Source organism: Coregonus clupeaformis, unplaced genomic scaffold (assembly GCF_020615455.1).
Source record: "Coregonus clupeaformis isolate EN_2021a unplaced genomic scaffold, ASM2061545v1 scaf0096, whole genome shotgun sequence".
In the NCBI taxonomy this organism is placed as follows: domain Eukaryota; kingdom Metazoa; phylum Chordata; class Actinopteri; order Salmoniformes; family Salmonidae; genus Coregonus; species Coregonus clupeaformis.
Window position 1 is genome coordinate 777,916 of NW_025533551.1, and position 22,985 is coordinate 800,900.

The window sequence follows — 22,985 nt, forward strand, 5'->3', positions numbered from 1 at the left end:
ATATGAAGAACTGACGTCACACACTTCAAGATACTACACAGTCTGCGCTCCTGACTACAACAGTGTAGTCGTAGCGGTTTAGTGCCAGACAACGTCTTTCAAGCCGAGGAGACAACTCCATTCGCCTGTTCTGATTGGAATATACACTTTATTCAAGGTGTGTCTATAACATTTTTTACCATTCATTAGAGTAATCGTATTACATTGGTATTTGTAGGCTTCTACGTCAACAGTTGATGAACGAATAGAACAATATAAATGCTGTACCATACCTTTTAAATACTTTGCGAATAAATAGCCTACATGTGCAAAAGTTAAATTCATATAATTTTATGTGTAGCCTATGTCTATGTCTTATGATCATGATATACCAGTTGAGGGTGACATGAACTTATTAATAATATAATATGCCATTTAGCAGACTATTTTATCCAAAGCGACTTACAGTCATGTGCGCATACATTTTTACGTATGGGTGGTCCCGGGGATCGAACCCACTACCCTGGCGTTACAAGCGCCATTCTCTACCAATCGACCACAAATAATTGGGAAGATATGCTAGATATACCAGTTGAGGGTAACATTAACTTATTAATAACAAATAATTGGGAAGATATGCTATAATAACGGCATGAACTGTAATAAATAAAAAAAACTGAATGAATCCATAATTCCTTCTAACAAATGTGAATAAATCCATAAATGACTTGTACAGGATAAATAGGTAACTTAAACAGTGCATTTTATAGGCATATTACGCATTATCCAACTAGATGAGAAATATCAACCGAATTACATTTTATTTTTCATTCTATATGAGAAACATTCCTTCCTCATTGGACAGTTATATTCCATAGTATAGAAGATAGGCTGCTGTACTGTGAAACTCTGAACAAATCGTTTTCCATTTCCATAACTCCTCCCCCAAAAAAGGAATTATAGAGTGCACAGTCTTCAGTTTTATAATGATCTTGGGGTTTCCAAAATGTTCTACCTTTGAGACTTGTGAGGGCAAGTTAAGGAGAAATACCTTAATTATGACCATCTGTCTGCTTCATCACATTGCATTAATTCTACAAGTACTTTGTTCTGTGATGGATTGCACTAGAAAGGTGGAAAGGTTGCACTGTGAAATCAAATATCTCACTTACCGGTATATATGGGGATTGGGCAACCAACTTTGAACATAATATGTATTTTTGTTCAGAACAACTCCTCAAACATTCTCTCAATATTTTAATGTAGAGTAAAATTTCACATTATTGCACAACTAATGTTTTGATAAATTGTGTCAGTGAACTCTAGGAGATGTAAATAAGAACAGCAAGTATTGGGGGGAATCAATTGTAAGGCAGCATGCCTGAAGTGTGGTGAAGGTCATTTATCCTAACAATAGAACAACATACTAAATATGAAAATATTACATGTTTTATGCAGATTAGACAACTTTGCTCATAATTAATTTACTGCATCTTCCCTGAAAATCGGTGGTCCTCTGCAGCTCAGCTGGTAGAGCACGGCGCTGTAGAGGGTTCGATCGGGACCACCCATACACAAAAACTGTGTGCACGCATTACTGTAAGTCGCTTTGGATAAAAGCGTCTGCTAAATGGCATATTATATTATAAAATTAACCTCATTTTTTCTTTAACCTTTCAGGTTCTCAAACACAATGATGGCGTTAACCACCACTCATTTGTATCCTGGAAACTGGATAGAGTTGTCTCACAACGACTCATCGCCAGGCAACGGGACAGATGACTATGACGACTACGTTGACGAGCACGCAGAGCTCCGGCAGTCCCTCAACATCATGTCCCTCATCGTTTACTGCCTGGCCTTCGTGCTGGGGGTTCTGGGAAATGGACTTGTCATCTGGGTGACGGGATTCAAGATGAAGAAGACAGTCAACACGGTGTGGTTCCTCAACCTGGCTGTGGCCGACTTCCTCTTCACAGCATTCCTGCCTCTGAGCGTGACCTACACGGCCATGGACTTTCACTGGCCCTTTGGCAAGTTCATGTGCAAGCTCAACTCCACGATCAGCTTCCTGAACATGTTCGCCAGTGTCTACATCCTGGTGGTCATCAGTGTGGACAGGTGTGTGTCCGTGGTGCGCCCTGTCTGGGCCCAGAACCATCGGAACATACGCAAGGCATCCTGTATCAGTCTGGGTGTCTGGCTGTGGGCCCTGGTCCTCAGCTCCCCCTACTTTGTCTTCAGGGACATCGGGGCGTCCTTCAAGAACGAAGAAATCATCAACTGCTTCAACAACTTTGGTTTCTCCGATGACTACGACACAAAGGAGGTGGCAGAGCTGCGAGTGTTCCGTCATCAGGCCATGGTCATCACCCGCTTCCTGCTGGGCTTCGTGGTGCCATTCGCCATCATCGTCACCTGCTACGCCGTCATCATCCACCGGCTCAAGAGGAACCGCAACCTAGCCAGCCACTCCGGGCGGCCATTCAAGATCATCGCCGCCGTCATCACAGCTTTCTTCCTGTGCTGGGCCCCCAACCACATCATGGCCCTGATCGAGATGGTGAACAGCGCGGCCGCTGAGTTCAGCTACAGGTTAGATCACGTCACCACCATCGGGGTCCCCATAGCCACCAGCCTGGCTTTCCTCAACAGCTGTCTGAACCCCCTGCTGTATGTGTTCATGGGCCAGGACTTCAAGGATAAGCTGCGCAAGTCCATTCTGACGGTTCTGGAGAGTGCCTTCACTGAGGAAGTGTCAAGGTCCAACCACACCTACACAAACTCTGGACTTACAAGCCGTAGCAAGGAGAAGTCCTATTCTGATGCTGAGGTATAAGGTCTTATATCATAATGAGAAAAACGTTATTGACCACACAATGTGGAAATTTGACTTTGGCTTTACGATAACATGATTGACATCATTTAAAGCAAAGAAAATACAAACATTAGAAGCTCAAGACTTAGTTTAAGGGAATGTTTAAGGCCGGATTTTAGAATTTGAACGTACAGTGGCTTGCGAATGTATTCACCCCCCCTTGGCATTTTTCCTATTTTGTTGCCTTACAACCTGGAATTAAGTTGGATGGGTTCCGCTGGTGTACAGCAATCTTTAAGTCATACCACAGATTCTCAATTGGATTGAGGTCTGGGCTTTGACTAGGCCATTTCAAGACATTTAAATGTTTCCCCTTAAACCACTCAAGTGTTGCTTTAGCAGTATGCTTAGGGTCATTGTCCTGCTGGAAGGTGAACCTCCGTCCCAGTCTCAAATCTCTGGAAGACTGAAACAGGTTTCCCTCAAGAATTTCCCTGTATTTAGCGCCATCCATCATTCCTTCAAATCTGATCAGTTTCCCAGTCCCTGCCGATGAAAAACATCCCCACAACATGATGCTGCCACCACCATGCTTCACTGTGGGGATGGTGTTCTCGGGGTGATGAGAGGTATTGGGTTTGCGCCAGACATAGCGTTTTCCTTGATGGCCAAAAAGCTAAATTTTAGTCTCATCTGACCAGAGTACCTTCCTCCATATGTTTGGGGAGTCTCCCACGTGCCTTTTGGCGAACACCAAACGTGTTTGCTTCTTTTTTTCTTTAAGCAATGGCTTTTTTCTGGCCACTCTTCCGTAAATCCCAGCTCTGTGGAGTGTACGGCTTAAAGTGGTCCTATGGACAGATACTCCAATCTCCGCTGTGGAGCTTTGCAGCTCCTTCAGGGTTATCTTTGGTCTCTTTGTTGCCTCTCTGATTAATGCCCTCCTTGCCTGGTCCGTGAGTTTTGGTAGGCGGCCCTCTCTTGGCAGGTTTGTTGTGGTGCCATATTCTTTCCATTTTTTAACAATGGATTTAATGGTGCTCTGTGGGATGTTCAAAGTTTTGGATATTTTTTTATAACCCAACCCTGATCTGTACTTCTCCACAACTTTGTCCCTGACGTGTTTGGAGAGCTCCTTGTTCTTCATGGTTCCGCTTGCTTGATGGTGCCCCTTGCTTAGTGGTGTTGCAGACTCTGGGGCCTTTCAGAACAGGTGTATATACAGTGGGGAAAAAAAGTTTAGTCAGCCACCAATTGTGCAAGTTCTCCCACTTAAAAAGATGAGAGAGGCCTGTCATTTTCATCATAGGTACATGTCAACTATGACAGACAAAATGAGAAAAAAAAATCCAGAAAATCACATTGTAGGATTTTTTATGAATTTATTTGCAAATTATGGTGGAAAATAAGTATTTGGTCAATAACAAAAGTTTCTCAATACTTTGTTATATACCCTTTGTTGGCAATGACACAGGTCAAACGTTTCTGTAAGTCTTCACAAGGTTTTCACACACTGTTGCTGGTATTTTGGCCCATTCTTCCATGCAGATCTCCTCTAGAGCAGTGATGTTTTGGGGCTGTCACTGGGCAACACAGACTTTCAACTCCCTCCAAAGATTTTCTATGGGGTTGAGATCTGGAGACTGGCTAGGCCACTCCAGGACCTTGAAATGCTTCTTACGAAGCCACTCCTTCGATGCCCGGGCGGTGTGTTTGGGATCATTGTCATGCTGAAAGACCCAGCCACGTTTCATCTTCAATGCCCTTGCTGATGGAAGGAGGTTTTCACTCAAAATCTCACGATACATGGCCCCATTCATTCTTTCCTTTACACGGATCAGTCGTCCTGGTCCCTTTGCAGAAAAACAGCCCCAAAGCATGATGTTTCCACCCCCATGCTTCACAGTAGGTATGGTGTTCTTTGGATGCAACTCAGCATTCTTTGTCCTCCAAACACGACGAGTTGAGTTTTTACCAAAAGGTTCTATTTTGGTTTCATCTGACCATATGACATTCTCTCATACCTCTTCTGGATCATCCAAATGCACTCTAGCAAACTTCAGACGGGCCTGGACATGTACTGGCTTAAGCAGGGGGACACGTCTGTCACTGCAGGATTTGAGTCCCTGGCGGCGTAGTGTGTTACTGATGGTAGGCTTTGTTACTTTGGTCCCAGCTCTCTGCAGGTCATTCACTAGGTCCCCCTGTGTGGTTCTGGGATTTTTGCTCACCGTTCTTGTGATCATTTTGACCCCACGGGGTGAGATCTTGCGTGGAGCCCCAGATCGAGGGAGATTATCAGTGGTCTTGTATGTCTTCCATTTCCTAATAATTGCTCCCACAGTTGATTTCTTCAAACCAAGCTGCTTACCTATTGCAAATTCAGTCTTCCCAGCCTGGTGCAGGTCTACAATTTTGTTTCTGGTGTCCTTTGACAGCTCTTTGGTCTTGGCCATAGTGGAGTTTGGAGTGTGACTGTTTGAGGTTGTGGACAGGTGTCTTTTATACTGATAACAAGTTCAAACAGGTGCCATTAATACAGGTAACGAGTGGAGGACAGAGGAGCCTCTTAAAGAAGAAGTTACAGGTCTGTGAGAGCCAGAAATCTTGCTTGTTTGTAGGTGACCAAATACTTATTTTCCACCATAATTTGCAAATAAATTCATTAAAAATCCTACAATGTGATTTTCTGGAATTTTTTTTCTCAATTTGTCTGTCATAGTTGACGTGTACCTATGATGAAAATTACAGGCCTCTCTCATCTTTTTAAGTGGGAGAACTTGCACAATTGGTGGCTGACTAAATACTTTTTTTCCCCACTGTATACTGAGATCATGTGACAGATCATGTGACACTTAGATTGCACACATGTGGACTTTATTTAACTGATTATGTGACTTCTGAAGGTAATTGGTTGCACCAGATCTTATTTAGGGGCTTCATAGCAAAGGGGGTGAATACATATGCACGCACCACTTTTGCGTTATTTATTTTTTAGAATTATTTGAAATAAGTTATTTTTTTCATTTCACTTCACCAATTTGGACTATTTTGTGTATGTCCATTACATGAAATACAAATAAAAATCAATTTAAATTACAGATTTTAATGCAACAAAATAGGAAAAACGCGAAGGGGGATGAATACTTTTGCAAGGCACCTGTACTCAGTTTGAACAAGGTACATCTCCAGGACTGAATTCAAATCAATAAGTTTGATTTCAAAAAAATATTGTGACTCAGAAAATGATGGGGGCTGTGGACACATTTAAGGACTGTTTGTGTATGGGCAATAAAGTTAATTATGAGAATGTTGAAAGTGGGGTAGACTGTTAATAGAATACTGGATAAGATAAGAATAATTTGTATGATGCACACATGTCGTTGTTCAAGCTGAGGATATAAATTGTCTGTCTTTTCATTTAAGCCACTTTTTGTACATACTTGTTTTTGTAAAAACGAGGCTAATATTAAACAAAGTGACTATTATCTGTGGTTGAAACTTGTATTGTTTATTATTGAAATAATTTTGTTTTTCCTTAATGCTTTGATGTATGTGTTTGTATTTGTATACTTTTTTATGTGTATATTTGTATGATGTTATTAAATGATTGAATACATGACTACTGTATTCTTTATTTCTATTTGCCAGACATCTCCAGAAGGCATAACCAGCTCTGCCACATGGTGGCAGCAGAGCTCTGTCACAGTTAGACAGAATAAATGGTAATGTAATGTTGAAAATAAATCACCTTTGGCTCCTGTCAAGAATCCACCCCTATCTATTTAGGTTTATTCCTGACATTTTTAAATTACTGATTTTTATATTAATTCATCGTGTATTGTTTGACCTGTCCAATGTTATTAGATCAATGAGGGAGGAAGCAATTAACAATTTGATTCCCCCTCTCATTTCAACTGGGTTTAAACCTTTTTTTATTTTTCAACCATTTCTCTGCCAATTGAACTTCATGCATTTGCAGCTTTAGAACAATACATGTTATCATGATGATTATCATCATCACCATCATCATCAACAACCTAATCATAACTGAATATAACTTGACTTGATCAACTCTGTAATCCATTCACATTTTGTAGAAGTTCAACTTGCTACAGGCAAAATATTATGGTGTCCTTCAAGGTAGCCTATTTTTATAACTTCAGTCAATCTAGCTATATCTCTGCTTCAGTACAGTGAAGGCTATAACTGATATTTCGGCCACAATGTATCACAAGAATAGTGGTCTGCCCAGCCACAGTGTACAAGTCTACAAGACTGATACAGGTAAAAGAATGGAGTGGCCATGAGGTGGGGGTAAGATGGCGGACAGGAACATTTTGAGAAGTGGAACATACACTACAAGACCAAGGTATGTAGACACCTGCTCGTCAAACATCTCATTCCAAAATGGGCATTATTATGGAGTTGATCCCCCCTTTGCTGCTATAACAGCCTCCACTCTTCTAGGAAGGCTTTCCACTAGATGTTGAAACATTGCTGCAGGGACTATATTCCATTCAGCCACAAGAGCATTAGTGAGGTCGGGCACTGATGTTGGGCGATTAGGCCTAGCTCGCAGTCGGTGTTCCAATTCATCCCAAAGGTGTTCGAAGGAGTTGAGGTCAGGGCTCTGTGCAGGCCAGACTTTGTTCTTCCACACCGATCTCTACAAACCATTTCTGTATGGACCTCGCTTTGTGCACGGGGCATTGTTATGCTGAAACAGGAAAGAGCCTTCCCCAAACTGTTGCCACAAAGCTGGAAGCACAGACTCGTCTAGAATGTCATTGTATGCTGTAGTGTTAAGATTTCCCTTCACTGGAACTAAGGGGCCTATCCCAAACCATGAAAAACAGCCCCAGACCATTATTTCTCCTCCACCTAACTTTACAGTTGGCACTATGCATTCGGGCAGGTAGCGTTCTCCTGGCATTAGCCAAACTCAGATTAGTCCGTCAGACTGCCAGATGGTGAAGCGTTATTCATCACTCCAGATAACGCGTTGCCACTGCTCCAGAGTCCAATGGCGGCAAGCTTTTTACCACTCCAGCTGACGCTTGGCATTGCGTGTGGTGATATTAGGCTTGTGTGCTGCTGCTCGGCCATGGAAACCCATTTCATGAAGCTCCCGACGAACAGTTATTGTGCTGACGTTGCTTCCAGAGGCAGTTTGGAACACGGTAGTGAGTGCTGCAACCGAGGACAGACAATATTTACATGCTACACGCTTCAGCACTCAGCGGTCCCGTTCTGTGAGCTTGTGTGGCCTACCACTTCGTGGCTGAGCCGTTGTTGCTCCTAGACATTTCCACTTCACAATAACAGCACTTACAGTTGACCGGGGCAGCTCTAGTAGGGCAGAGATTTGACAAACTGACTTGTTGGAAAGGTGGCATCCTATGACAGTGCCACGTTGAAAGTCACTGAGCTCTTCAGTAAGGCCATTCTACTGCCAATGTTTGTCTATGGAGATTGCATGGATGTGTGCTCGATGTTATACACCTGTCAGCGACAGGTGTGGCTGAAATAGCCGAATCCACTAATTTCAAGGGGTGTTTACATACCTTTGTATATATAGTGTATTATAAGTAAATATGGAATGGGCGCATGCACAAGCCATCTGGAAGATCTCATGAAGGAGAAGATGGCGGACAGGAACTTTTGGAAGAGCTACAGAAGGAAATTGAATGTGACCAGTGTGAGGATGAATTAACTGCGGTGGCAGGTGCGGTGAAGAACACAGAGTTTGAGCCTCGTCGTGATTATGACAAAGAGACCTCTGGCCCAGTGGGAGTGAGATTTTTGGAGAGAATGGATCCTTGCCTTCTGGGAGATCCATACAGAGCCTTGCAAAAGTATTCATCCCCCTTGGCGTTTTTTCTATTTTGTTGCATTACAACCTGTAATTTAAATGGATTTTTATTTGGATTTCATGTAATGGACATACACAAAATAGTCCAAATTGGTGAAGTGAAATGAAAGATTATTATTATTTTTGTTGAAATAATTCAAAAAAATTAATAACGGAAAAGTGGTGCGTGCATATGTATTCACCCCCTTTGCTATGAAGCCCCTAAATAAGATCTGGTGCAACCAATTACTTTCAGAAATCACATTATTTGTTAAATAAAGTCCACCTGTACGCAATCTAAGTGTCACATGATCTGTCACATGATCTCAAAGGCCCCAGAGTCTACAACACCACTAAGCAAGGGGCACCACCAAGCAGGTGGCACCATGAAGAACAAGGAGCTCAGGAGCTCAGGTCAGGGACAAAGTTGTGGAGAAGTACAGATGGGTTATAAAAAAATATCAGAAACTTTGATCATCCCACGGAGCACCATTAAATCCATTATTAAAAAATGGAAAGAGTATGGCACCACAACAAACCTGCCAAGAGAGGCCGCCCACCAAAACTCACGGACCAGGCAAGGAGGGCATTAATCAGAGAGGCAACAAAGAGACCAAAGATAACCCTGAAGGAGCTGCAAAGCTCCACAGCGGAGATTGGAGTATCTGTCCATAGGACCACTTTAAGCCGTACACTCCACAGAGCTTGGCTTTATGGAAGAGTGGCCAGAAAAAGCCATTGCTTAAAGAAAAAAATAAGCAAACACGTTTGGTGTTCGCCAAAAGGCATGTGGGAGACTCCCCAAACATATGGAAGAAGGTACTCTGGTCAGATGAGACTAAAATTGAGCTTTTTGGCCATCAAGGAAAATGCTATGTGTGGTTCAAACCCAACACCTCTCATCACCCTGAGAACACCATCCTGTGGGGATGTTTTTCATCGGCAGGGACTGGGAAACTGATAAGAATTGAAGGAATGATGGATGGCGCTATATACAGGGAAATTCTTGAGGGAAACCTGTTTCATCTTCCAGAGGTTTGAGACTGGGGCGGAGGTTCACCTTCCAGCAGGACAATGACCCTAAGCATACTGCTAAAGCAACACTTGAGTGGTTTAAGGGGAAACATTTAAATGTCTTGGAATGGCCTAGTCAAATAGTTATGCACGCTCACGTTTTCTGTTTTTTTGTCTTATTACTTGTTTGTTTCACAAAAATATTTTGCATCTTCAAAGTGGTAGGCATGTTGTGTAAATCAAATTATACATTTTAATTCCAGGTTGTAAGGCAACAAAATAGGAAGAATGCCAAGGGGGGTAAATACTTTCGCAAGCCACTGTATGTGGTGTCAGGTTGGGTGGTGAAGAGGTTGGGGAATGTTGGGTAGGTTAAAGTGACTTGAGTGACTCGAGGTGGAATCTTGCTGATTTCTTTGCATTTCTGCCCTCCAGAGGGAGCGTGCGCTCCGCACCACGCGATTGGGGACAAGATCTGTGACTTGTTTTCCTCTCCGGAGCAGGGTGCCGTTCAAAGGAGTGATAACTGGGGTGGCATTAAGTGTTAAGTGGATCAACTGAAGTTGAAGATTAGTTTGGTGCGACGCAGATCCGGTGGAGAACATGGTGAAACAAAGAAGACACTGTCTGTACTACTGAGTTTTGATGCAGAGTCAGTTATCCTGTAAGAGCTTTTGTCCCAAATCCATAACAGTGTTTTAGGTGTCAAGTTTATGGTCATGTGGCAGCAGTGTGTAGGAGGGCGATTCCTAGATGTGAGAAGTGTGCAGGAGGACATGAGACAAAGGAATCTGTAGTATCGGTGGGAAAAGTTGTGTGTGTAAACTGTAGAGGTACCCATGGTGCTGGAGATCAGATGTGCCTGGTGAGAGAAAGGCAGGTTAAGATTGACTGCTGCTCTTTAATTATTTAAATCTGGTCTTTAACTTTTTTTTACTTATCTATTTTTTACTTAACACTTATTTTTCTTAAAACTGCATTGTTGGTTAAGGGCTTGTAAGTAATCATTTCACTGTAAGGTCTACCTGTTGTATTCGGCGCATGTGACACATTTTTTTTATTTGATTTGATTGCCAGGATCAGACTAGTGCAGGTGTCGTATGCTGAGGCAGCGAAGAGAGTAGTAGAGGAAGATGGATCCCTGTGAGTAGGCCGAGGCCAACAGAGAGTGATAGAAATAACATGTGCTTCAGTAAGGTCAATTTTTTTGCATTTATGGCCATGGTTGTCAATTGTGCCGCAGGAATGGAATGTAAATCACAGAGGATAGATGTTCTGGTGGAAGTTGCAGAGAAGTACTTGGGTGTACGAGATTTTAAGGCAGAAGAGTTAGAAGATGTTTTGAACGATAGTGTCCTGTCCTCCCAGGCTGCTGGCCCCCATGTAGGATCAGATAGGGCCAATGTAGTGGAATAGTGATGAGGTTTTAATTGGTGCAGGGTTAGTTGGTAGTGCAATTTTTCACAAAGTGTAATGAATTCATACAACATAATGGTAGGGTTGTACAGCGCCAATACAGTAGGTGGCGACATGCAGCTCTAATTTTTGTTTGCAGACCGCCATAATACCAAAGAAGTAGAAGAGAAGAAGAAGAAGAAGAAGAAGAAGAAGAAGAAGAAGAAGAATAGCGGATGGTCTCCGCCCCTTTCTCCTCCCCCGATTCTTGTAGTTACTATGTAGAAAAAGTGGTGCTAGCTAGCTACATTATCAAGCCAATACTGGATGCCGACAAATGATGAAGGGGGTGGACAGAACACGATTCGCAATGTAACATAAGTGGAGCGATATAAAGAAAGGGCAGAGAAAGTCTATACTAATCGGACTTTAGAAATGTGGTAAGTACATTCGAGTGTTCGATCCGATACAACTGGTACCTAACCTTGCTAGCTAGCTTTATGAACGGTCAGATAGGCCTCGCGCAATCTACGGTAGCTAACGTAGTTGTAGCTGTGGCATCATTGCGCAATCAAAAGCGAAGAAATTAGTTAGCTAGGTATCTTACTGCTGTCAGCCGGTTGTCTCCTTACAAGCCAGATACAAGGCATTTCACACACACATTATATTTCATAAGTCCGTATTTCGTTGAAATACATTGTTAACTAGCTAGATAGTTTTTGCAGAGTTGGGGGCTAGCAGCAGACCGACATTTTGTTGGTATCAAGACATCTGTCACGATGCTTTAAATCTGGCTCTACACCTGCAAATAATAACTAACTGACTATAGTCATTGGCCAGACTGTCATAAAGGTAATCTAGTAAAATTATGTTATATATACAAAAATGTATTTGGGCAAGGTATCTATCTATCTAACTAGCGAACCCTGTTTAGATAATAATACAGTAGCTACGCTAGCTAGCCAACTTATTCCAAAATGGCCACTTCTAGTGTATTTTTGTGTATGGATAGCTGGCTAGTTGATTTAGGTAGCTACATGTTTTTAAAAAATAACTAACAACTCCAGCTTTAAAAAAAAATGTGAATTACTTATTTTTCATAACTGTACAAAAGTAATCATTAACTATAAATGTAGCTATTTAGTAGAACCCGACCGATAAGGGATTTTTGGATCCGATTTTAGAATGGAAATATTCACAATAATAACCGATATATCTGCCAATATTTGTATTATTATAGTTGGAATAAAAATAAAATAAAAATCTGTATGGATTGTGCTTAAAACAGCTCAACAAAGGTACTCAGAAAGCTGATTTCATACATTTTTAGTAAAGAACATTAACCTCTTAAGGATCTGAGGCTTTTTTTTAAATGTTCGCCTAAAATGACATACCCAAATCTAACTGCCTGTAGCTCAGGACCTGAAGCAAGGATATGCATATTATTGATACCACTTTGAAGTTTGTGGAAATGTGAAATTAATGTAGGAGAATATAACACATTAGATCTGGTAAAAGATAATAAAGAAATAAAAAAGTTTTCTATTAATTTTTTTGTTCCATCTTTGAAATGCAAGAGAAAGGCCATAATATTGCAGTTTAGGCGCAATTTAGATTTTGACCACTAGATGACAGCAGTTTGTGCGAAGTTTCAGATTGATCCAATGAAGCATTGCAAAACTGGACTATTTTGTATCAAGTCTGCCCAAATGTGGCGAATTGGTCAATTGATACATTTTCTAGTACCTAACGATAGAGAACATACAAAAATGATATGGTAATACAAAATGTAAGTTTACACACTCCAAGGAATGTCATACATGATGGATCATTAGCTTATACACTACCTTTCACACATCTAGATGGCCAGTTGGGGTGGGTTTGGAGCCAGAGACAGCAAGGGTTCAAACTGTAGAACCCAGTTCATACATTTGAATATAAAAAATGGATTTTATTAAACAAAACTATGCTAAATTTTATCTCTGGGACCCTCAGGATGACAAATCAGAGCAAGATTACTGAATGTAAGTACATTATTTACCTTCAGAGGTGAACATATCAACCAGTTGCCGTGATACGTTTTTGTTGTTGTTGTGCACTCTCCTCAAACAATAGCATGGTACTGTAATAGCTACTGTAAATTGGACAGTGCAGTTAGATTAACAATAATTTAAGCTTTCTGCCCATATACAGTTGAAGTCGGAAGGTTGGAGTCATTAAAACTCGTTTTTCAACCACTCCACAAATTTCTTGTTAACAAACTATAGTTTTGGCAAGTCGGTTAGGACATCTACTTTGTGCATGAAACAAGTAATTTTTCCAACAATTGATTACAGACAGATTATTTCACTTAAAATTCACTGTATCACAATTCCAGTGGGTCAGAAGTTTACATACACTAAGTTGACTGTGCCTTTAAACAGCTTGGAAAATTCCAGAAAATGATGTCATGGCTTTAGAAGCTTCTGATAGGCTAATTGACATCATTTTAGTTAATTGGAGGTGTACCTGTAGATGTATTTCAAGGCCTACCTTCAAACTCAGTGCGTCTTTGCTTGACATCATGGGAAAATCAAAAGAAATTGTAGACCTCTTTCCAAACGCCTGAAGGTACCACGTTCATCTGTACAAACAATAGTACGCAAGTATAAACACCAAGGGACCACACAGCCGTCAGACCGCTCAGGAAGGAGATGCATTCTGTCTCCTAGAAATGAACGTACTTTGGTGCGAAAAAGTGCAAATCAATCCCAGAACAACAGCAAAGGACCTTGTGAAGGTGCTGGAGGAAACAGGTACAAAGGTATCTATATCCACAGTAAAACAAGTCCTATGTCGACATAACCTGAAAGGCCGCTCAGCAAGGAAGAAGCCACTGCTCCAAAATCACCATAAAAAAGCCAGACTACGGTTTGCAACTGCACATGGGGACAAAGATCGTACTTTTTGGAGAAATGTCCTCTGGTCTGATGAAACAAGAATAGAACTGTTTGGCTATAATGACCATCGTTATGTTTGGAGGAAAAAGGGGGTTGCTTGCAAGCCGAAGAACACCATCCCAACCATGAAGCACGGGGGTGGCAGCATCATGCTGTGGAGGTGCTTTGCTGCAGGAGGGACTGGTGCACTTCACAAAATAGATGGCATCATGAGGAAGGAAAATTATGTGGATATATTGAAGCAACATCTCAAGACATCAGTCAGGAAGTTAAAGCTTGGTCGCAAATGGGTCTTCTAAATGGACAATGACCCCAAGCATACTTCCAAAGTTGTGGCAAAATGGCTTAAGGACAACAAAGGTATTGGAGTGGCCATCACAAAGCCCTGACCTCAATCCTATGGAAAATGTGTGGGCAGAACTGAAAAAGCGTGTGCGAGCAAGGAGGCCTACAAACCTGACTCAGTTACACTAGCTCTGTCAGGAGGAATAGGCCAAAATTCACCTAACTTAACGTTTGACCCAAGTTAACCCATTTTAAAGGCAATGCTACCAAATGCTAATTGAGTGTATGTAAACTTCTGACCCACTGGGAATGTGATGAAAGAAAAATAAAAGCTGAAATAAATCATTCTCTCTACTATTATTCTGACATTTCACATTCTTAAAATAAAGTGGTGATCCTAACTGACCTAAAACAGGGAATTCTCACTAGGATTAAATGTCAGGAATTGTGAAAAACTGAGTTTAAATGTATTTGGCTAAGGTGTATGTCAACTTCCGACTTCAACTGTAAGACATGTCTATGTCCTGGAAAGTTTACTGTTACTTACAACCGTCATGCTAATCACATTAGCGCACGTTAGCTCAACTGTCCCGTATACGGGACACCGATCCCGTAGAGGTTAATGTAAGCACCACATAACATTTAGGAGCACCAGAAATACTATTTATTTTAATGGGAAAACTGTGTCATTCTAGGGAAAGGTGGATAAAATGCACAGATTCCAGCAAAAAATGTGCCTCTTAAGACTGAGCTGCCTCATGCTAGCCAGTTGGAAAACAACGACATGGGACACATTTTCTATGTATTGGTGTTTAGCTATGTTTTCATCGATTGTAGGACTGTAGCCACTGAATTATGGTAGTTGTCACTTGAAAGGAAAAACATAAATGAGCACGGTTACATAAACAATACGATTATTGTGGATAGTCAGATTAATAAAATTGTTTGGTTTAAAACAATCAATTTCTCTAATCATGTTTACATGGACACATCTGAAATCAGGCTACCTGATGGGACTTAAATAAATGTAGAAAATTGCTAATCAAAATAAACGTTCTAGCACAGTGACAGTGTTATTTTTGCAAAGCCTATTTGATTCTGAGTTCGGACATATAAAGTTTATATATGAAAACAATTTCTAAGATGCATACTTTAAGTTTTTCCAAACTCACTTCACTTGCGCATATAGAGGGAGGCTTGCGCTACCGGTGCTGGCACATGCCGATTTAAGCTGTTTACGTCCTAATAAATCGTAAGGTTGCTCAGAAACCAGGTGTTTTAATCGGTGTATGCTTACTTCGATTTTGACCTTACGCCGATTTAAGATAAGCAGAGTAAGGTGTTTACATGACTACTTCCATACTCTGCCTGATGCCATAATCAGTTTATTTTCTAATTATTCGCCACTCTCGCCCCAAGCGTTGCCTCAGTGAACGGTCCTTGCTATCCAAGATCCTTGGGACGTCCCTACCCATTGAAGAAGTTGACATTTAAAATGGTTACGGTAAGGGTTAAGTTTAGAGAGGTCAGGGTTATGGTAGGGTTTAGCGTAGGGATGTCCCAAGGATCCTAGGGAGCACTAATCCTCAGTGAACGGCGTCAAGTACTCTCACACAGCTGGCTAGCTAGCACTCGTCATGGAAATGGGGGTGGCGACACGTGAATTTGGACTAGTCCCTGACAAGTGACAACCCATACATCAAAACGTAGCTACGAAGCGCAACTTTGTAATATGCTATGTCATTTTAGTGCCTATGAAAACATTTGAATGACAGAGCTTGAGGAATACGCTTCACAAAGATTAAATACAGTGCATTCGGAAAGTATTCAGATCCCTTCCCTTTTTCCATATTTTGTTACGTTACAGCCTTACTCTAAAATGGATTAAATAAAAACAATTCCTAAACAATCTACACACAATACCCCATAATGACAAAGCGAAAACAGGTTTTTAGAAATGTTTGCACATATATATATATTTTTTTTCTAAAGATACCTTATTTACTTAAGTTTTCAAACCCTTTGCTATGAGACTCGAAATTGAGCTGGCACAGATCTGGGGAAGGGTACCAAAAAATGTCTGCAGCATTGAAGGTCCCCAAGAACACAGTGGCCTCCATCGTTCTTAAATGGAAGAAGTTTGGAACCACCAAGACTCTTCCTGGAGCTGGCCGCCCGGCCAAACTGAGCAATCGGGTGAGAAGGGCCTTGGTCAGGGAGGTGACCAAGAACCTGATGGTCACTCTGACAGAGCTCCAGAGTTATTTTGTGGAGATGAGAGAACCTTCCAGAAGGACAACCATCTCTGCAACACTCCACCAATCAGGCCTTTATGGTAGAGTGGACAGACGGAAGCCACTCCTCAGTAAAAGGCAAATGACAGCCCGCTTGGAGTTTGCCAAAAGACATCTAAAGGACTCTGACCATGAGAAACAAGATTCTCTGGTCTGATGAAACCAAGATTGAACTTGGCCTGAATGCCAAGCGTCACGTCTGGAGGAAACCTGGCACCATCCCTACAGTGAAGCATGGTGGTGGCAGCATCATGCCGTGGGGATGTTTTTCAGCGGCAGGGACTGGGAGACTAGTCAGGATCAAGGGAAAGATAAATGGAGCAAAGTACAGAGAGATCTGAATGTGTGGTCCAGCCATAGGCCGGACTTGAACCCAATCGAACATCTCTTGAGACCTGAAAATAGCTGTGCAGCGACGCTCCACATCCAACCTGACCGAATCTGCAGAGAAGAATGGGAGAAACTCCCCAAATAAAGGTGTGCCAAGCTTGAGGCATCATACCCAAGAAGACTCGATGCTGTAATTGCTGTCAAAGGGTCTGAACACTTATGTAAATTTGATATTTCCGTTTTTTTATATATATATATATATATATATATATACATTTGCAAAAATGTGTAACTTATTTTTGCTTTGTCATTATGGGGTATTATGTGTAGATTGATGAGGGGGGGGGGGGGAACTAACGTTACAAAATGTGGAGAAAGTGAAGGGGTCTGAATATTTTCAGAATGCGCTGTATAACACCAGTTTTCATGGGCTTCACTAAAGGGCCGTAATGTTACCACACAGTTGAACGTTCTTAGAACGGCACTTGCTTTACATCCGTTGTTTGTCACGACACCCAACACCCTTCCATGACTCTTCACGTAACAGTAAATGGCCGGTGTGCATTTTTTACACTTTACTGAGCTGGCAAGCTTCAGTCTATTCAGCACTCACCGTAGACGTAACAGTTAGTTCACAGTAGTTCACTCTCCGTTGGGTGATGGTGCGTTACAGCAAGACTGGACACTAAGGCCAGATAGCTATAAGCTTATGTAAAGAGCGCCTTCTTCAGGACAAATAATGAAATGCTAAAGAAAGTCCAATTAAATGATGAACTAGATGTTTTAACGGTTTATGCTTACTTTGTTTATGACCTTACGCTGATTAAGATAATCAGAGGAAAGTGGTTTACATTACTAATGCAAAACTCTGAGTATTGCCATAATCAGTTTAATATTACCTTTTTAGGTTGTCCGGGATGATACCAGTATCGCAATACTCGTTAGTATTGTGGCAAGGAAACCAAAACACAAAGCAGATTTAATTTCTTTAGGAAAACAGCCCTAATGTTGGAAACAAGCATGATTATGTTGTCATCGAGTCACATTTATTTGTTTTCCACACTATAGCACACAATATTTCACATCAGGTTTTTAAAGGACCAAAGAGTTTGGTCTGCTTCGTGTTTTCATTTTTGGCATGGGAAAAAATATTGCGATCGTGGTATCATCACAGCACTAATTATTAGTGTGCATGTAAACGTACTCCATGGTTCTCCTCACTTTTGTCAAGTGATTTTTACGAAGTTTTGTAGGCTAGCTAATTTGAATGTATTTAAGACAAATAGGCCTATGGGAAGCTGCATTTTCTTTAGACAGAGTAAGCTACAGTATATGCATTGGTAATCTGTCATTGCTAACATCTCCCATTTGTAAAAATATGATCTGCATTATTCCTGGAGAGGGCACTAACCTGAGGTTGACGTTAAATGATTGTACTCATATACAATAAAGCCCAACCATTTTAACGCAGCCTAATGTCTGGAAACCGCATGTTGCTGCGCTCCACTCTAATCATCTAGATAGGTCATTTGTGGAATATAATACATATATTTTTTAAATAAACAACCAGCCACCAAGCTGCTAGCTATGTAGTGTGAGAGAGAGTCTATGGAAACATCTCGGGAAGTGAACGATAGAAGTGACATGACATGCAGCCAAAACGGATGCGCGCATTGGCCACACTCAAGGGACACTAATTGTTTGAATGGACCTGCTGAATTGTTTTACTCTGTGTACGCCATAACAGAGTGTCCCGTTTACCTCGCTGTGTAACGCTGCGCTGTCGCTGGAAAGCACAAGTCTAAATGCCTTGGAAGATTTTGGAGGGTGCTCGTACCATTCACTTATATCGTGGGGAAACCTGTTGGACGACATCTTTTTTACTACAAAAAGTGGACTTTCATGTTTTGCTCCTTTTTAACCCAGTCTGACGCATCATTCTAATTATTAGCACGTCCATTTCCTACCAATCTCTGAAATTTGTTTGATAGTTACTGTCACATGTCACTGGGTGTGGTGAAACCTCAATATGGTTGACCTGAGGGTATTGGAAGCAGACTAAGGTTTCGATCAAGGTAACTATTTGGCTGCTATTTCTTAGGCCATTTGATATTAGGAGGAGCCAGTATCCGGACAATACAGGTGTGTCAGTTGTCTCCATCTAATTTGAATGAGACTGAATTCCTTTGTTTCAAAAAGTGTCAGCCTTGCTAACAGAATTGAAAGCTGATATCGGAGAGGCTTGATGGTGCAGGGGGGTCTTGTAAATTTCTAACATCCAATAATTTTTGTTCCTACTCATGGTGGTGTAATAAAACTGTTGTTGTTAGTCAGGACCAGCACCTGCCCCATATGTTTGGTAAAGTAGTAACTTATTTTTTCTATTTTTCACAGTTTTGACCAGACAAAGGAAGAGCTCTACAAAACAAGCTGCTCATGAAGAATGGAACTAACCTTGTTTAACACTGAACTTTGATCGTTGAACACACCCTAATGGATTACGTAAGCTCAGCTGAACCAGATGTTGATGCCTTCATCTGCACAGAATGTGGGGATGGCTTCAGGCGCTACCTTGACTTGGTAAAACACATTACTGTTCATGAACGACTCAGGACTCATGAACGAACAGATTCATTTTCCCTTGACAGTTTGCCAAATGGGTTTCAAGTTCCTCGTGAGTATGCTCTCCATGAAAATGGAACTTTCATAGTGGTTGACAGATCTGGGCCATCAAACAACCCTTCTTCTGTCAAACAGCCATCTTCAACTCCTTCACCTTATCAGAATTCAAAGACCATTGAACTCACAACTAAGCCAGCAAAAACAGATCTACGCGTCAAAACAGTATCTCACTCCCAGTGCCGCAGTGTCTCTCCTCTAAAACAGTACCGATGCGAAACATGTGGAAAATCGTTTAACAACCAGCTGAGTTTACAACGCCATCATCAGTATCGGAATTTAGAGCAAGGTTATAAGTGCACCTTGTGTTGCAAGATCTTCACAGATAAAGAGAGGTTAAGGGAACATCTCCAAGAACATGCCCATGAAATATTTTACTGCTGTGGTCAGTGTGGAAAACGCTTTCTGAAACGAGAGACCCTGTATGCTCATCAAAAAGAGCGGCATGGATCGCTGGGGCTCAGACAAATGGGGAAGTCAGACAATGGTCAAGAGAACATAATACAGAAAACATATCCCTGTAAGAAGTGTAATCTGTGTTTTTTCTGGCTCTCCGACTTGCAGAGCCACTTACTCAGTCATTCTAAAGACAAACAATTATCTGTGAACTCTTCATCCAAAATCGAACAACAGTCTCAGAAAGATGAGCAATCACATACCATAGAGTACAGCAACAGCACCCCTACCGATGTGACCAAACCGTACAGCAGCGGCACCCCTAATACCGATGTGACCCAACAGTACAGCAGTGATGCAACTGTTGATGTGAAGACCCACAACGGCAAATCTGATTCCAAAACACCATCCTCTTTCAGACCATACCGCTGTGGTTTGTGTGGAGATCGCTTCCAGCAGTTAACCGACTTGAAGGAGCATCATCTTACCCATCAAACACAGGAAGAAATTGACAAGTTAAATAAGGATTCAGAGTCCCAAAGAGTTGTAAAAAGGCGGCGAAGGTATACTGGCATTGAGTGCATTGTAACAAAAGCACCTGCAAGGAAGGGAGGAAGGCCCCCACTTTATAAAAAAGGATCTGGCACAAAATTACATCCATGCAAGCACTGCCACCGTGTATTCAGTCACTCTAGTAGTCTTTCTCGGCACAATAGATCCCACAAGGGGACTCTTCACACTTGTGTTCTCTGTGGGAAACATTTTCCACAACGCTGTGATGTCCGGAGGCATATAGCCATGTATCACAAACCTGAATTAGAGAAGAAGCCAAGTCTTAAGTACTTGGCATTGCATTCTAAACCAGATGGTGGTTCCCAATTGAATTCTGATGTGTTGGAACAGAATGTGTCATCTGAAAGAAAACCCAAGAAGTCTTTAGACCGTGTTGTAGCAGAAATGGACAGTGACAATGGTGAACATCAGCAAACCACATCTACTGGAGAAGCGTTCGCTGCTCCTAAGGCACGGAGGAACTACAAGTGTGACGAATGTGGGAAAAAGTTTGGCCTTCTGTGTGTGTACCAACGGCATTTGCGGTACCACAAAAGGGAACCGGGTAGTGAAATGGTTAAGTGCCCTCGCTGTCCAAGTCGTTTCCGGAGTTCCTCTGCTCTAGCACGCCATCTTGAGAATCACCCAAGTCAGTCAAGCAGGGAAACAAACATGGAAGGACAGGCATCTCACACTGCTGACTCCAATCCAGACCTGGACTCTGACCAAGACAATGTAAAGGATTTAGTGGGTCATGGGGACATTGACAATGTCAAGGGTGGGAATGGTGAGAAAATTGGTCCAGCAGAGGTGCTGTACGAATGCACTGAGTGTACAGAGACTTTTTCCTCCTTGCAGAAGTTTCTGAAACACCAGAGTTCTCATGGGTCCGATAACCTTGGATAATGGAAACGATATGCATGGTATTTATATCCTGAGGGTCGAACCCCAACTTGAGATCGATGCACATAACTCAAATTGTTGCACTAATGTTATGTAGACCTCAGTTCATGATTTACGAAAGTCAGAGTTACGTGCACGTCCCAAGTTACGATTCTTTCCTTGATGATGGAGCAGTTAACAAGCATTTATTTTCCTATAAATTGAGGAACTACAACCAGTATGGTTCTTGGGGTGGGTGGGTCAGTCATTCTGAACCTGAGTAGGATGACATTGATGATGTAGCACTGCATAGATCGAGATGGTGACTTAAGAACTGGGAATTACTTAGATTTTTTATGTATTTTATACAATCATGTGAATGAGGTTTGTTTTTATCAATGTTTTAGATTGTTTTGGTTACTTACTTCAGTTAAACCTTTGGAAATGCCATGGTGTGGGAATAATGCCTTAATATGCTCTGAGAGCATTATTGAAGCTAGTAGTCTCGCACAATTTGCTAAAGACCAAGTGGAAATAACTTTTTTACAGATAGATTTGGACCAATGCAAAGCGTTAAGGTGGTCTGAGGTAACAATGACTGTCCACTTTTTTTGAAAGTGCAGTTCCATTGGGATTTCACTTTAAAACAATTTAAGAGATTATTATTTATTTGCAATTGCCAAGCCTTTACAACCATGGTGTCTTTCACAATATCAAAAAACCTGTCAAGGTGAGATGTTCCCAAACTACCAGGCCAGGAATGTTGGTATCATTTTGAAAGGCTTTCTCATGTATCATCTTTTCACTATATTGTGGTCATGTCTCTCAATTCACAAAAGGGTTCTGTCATCTAGATCAGTGGTTCCCAACCAGGGGTACTAAGACCCCATGGGAGTACTTAGCCTATCCACAGGGGCTACTTGAGAAGACTCATGAGACCATAGGCCTACTGGTAAAATTCACATGAGAGGGTACTTCAGGGGTTGTCCGGGCAGAGCAAAATTCAGTTGGTGGTACAGTAACCAAAAAAGGTTGGGAACCACTGCTCTAGATGATTTCTGCTGCCAGTCCTCCGGGTGGCCACTGATCTGTTAACACATGATCAGCATGTTTTTCTGTAAGGCAGGACAAAGCCTAGTGATCCCAATGCTGCTACACGTAGCATTGTGATGTAAATTAGCCTTTTCAAATGGTACTGTTGCTTCCTTTATTGCCTACCAAATGTGAACAAATGATTTGGCCCTGATTTAAATGTTAATTTTGTGCCATTAAAGTTGAAAGAAATTTATATTCCTAGAAATCAAATGATTGATATTTTAAATGACCCATCAGTCATGGTTTTCAACTAATGATGAATGCGATCATGTGATAAGGTGGAAATGTCCAACTGGTGGTAGGCTAGATATTTTTCTGCCAGTGCTTTGTGTTGCCTACACACGGTGGAATATACCTCCTACACAAGGTACTATAGAAGTACCATGTCTAGGATCCATAGGATGATGGTTTATATCAATTATATGTAAGTTAGGATGTAGTTTCTCGACTATAAAGAAACATCATGGCGGGTT

At 41.5% G+C, this 22,985-nt stretch overlaps 2 protein-coding genes across 2 annotated transcripts; both read left to right on the top strand.

The window, feature by feature from the left end:
• The first annotated feature begins 10 nt into the window (after nt 1-10).
• Nucleotides 11-3,056, top strand: fpr1 (formyl peptide receptor 1). The gene is made up of 2 exons (XM_041902609.2): nt 11-157; nt 1,660-3,056. Exon 2 carries the CDS (start codon nt 1,673-1,675, stop codon nt 2,816-2,818), a length of 1,146 nt encoding a protein of 381 aa, XP_041758543.1. The 5' UTR covers nt 11-157; nt 1,660-1,672; the 3' UTR covers nt 2,819-3,056.
• An 8,244-nt stretch (nt 3,057-11,300) lies between these two features.
• Nucleotides 11,301-22,705, top strand: LOC121586106 (zinc finger protein Xfin). The gene is made up of 2 exons (XM_041902595.2): nt 11,301-11,500; nt 19,303-22,705. Exon 2 carries the CDS (start codon nt 19,402-19,404, stop codon nt 21,439-21,441), a length of 2,040 nt encoding a protein of 679 aa, XP_041758529.1. The 5' UTR covers nt 11,301-11,500; nt 19,303-19,401; the 3' UTR covers nt 21,442-22,705.
• The last annotated feature ends 280 nt before the right edge of the window (nt 22,706-22,985 follow it).

Coding starts and splice junctions, on each gene's coding strand:
- LOC121586106 (XM_041902595.2), top strand. CDS start 19,402: ATGGATTACGTAAGCTCAGCTGAACCAGATGTTGATGCCTTCATCTGC.
- fpr1 (XM_041902609.2), top strand. CDS start 1,673: ATGATGGCGTTAACCACCACTCATTTGTATCCTGGAAACTGGATAGAG.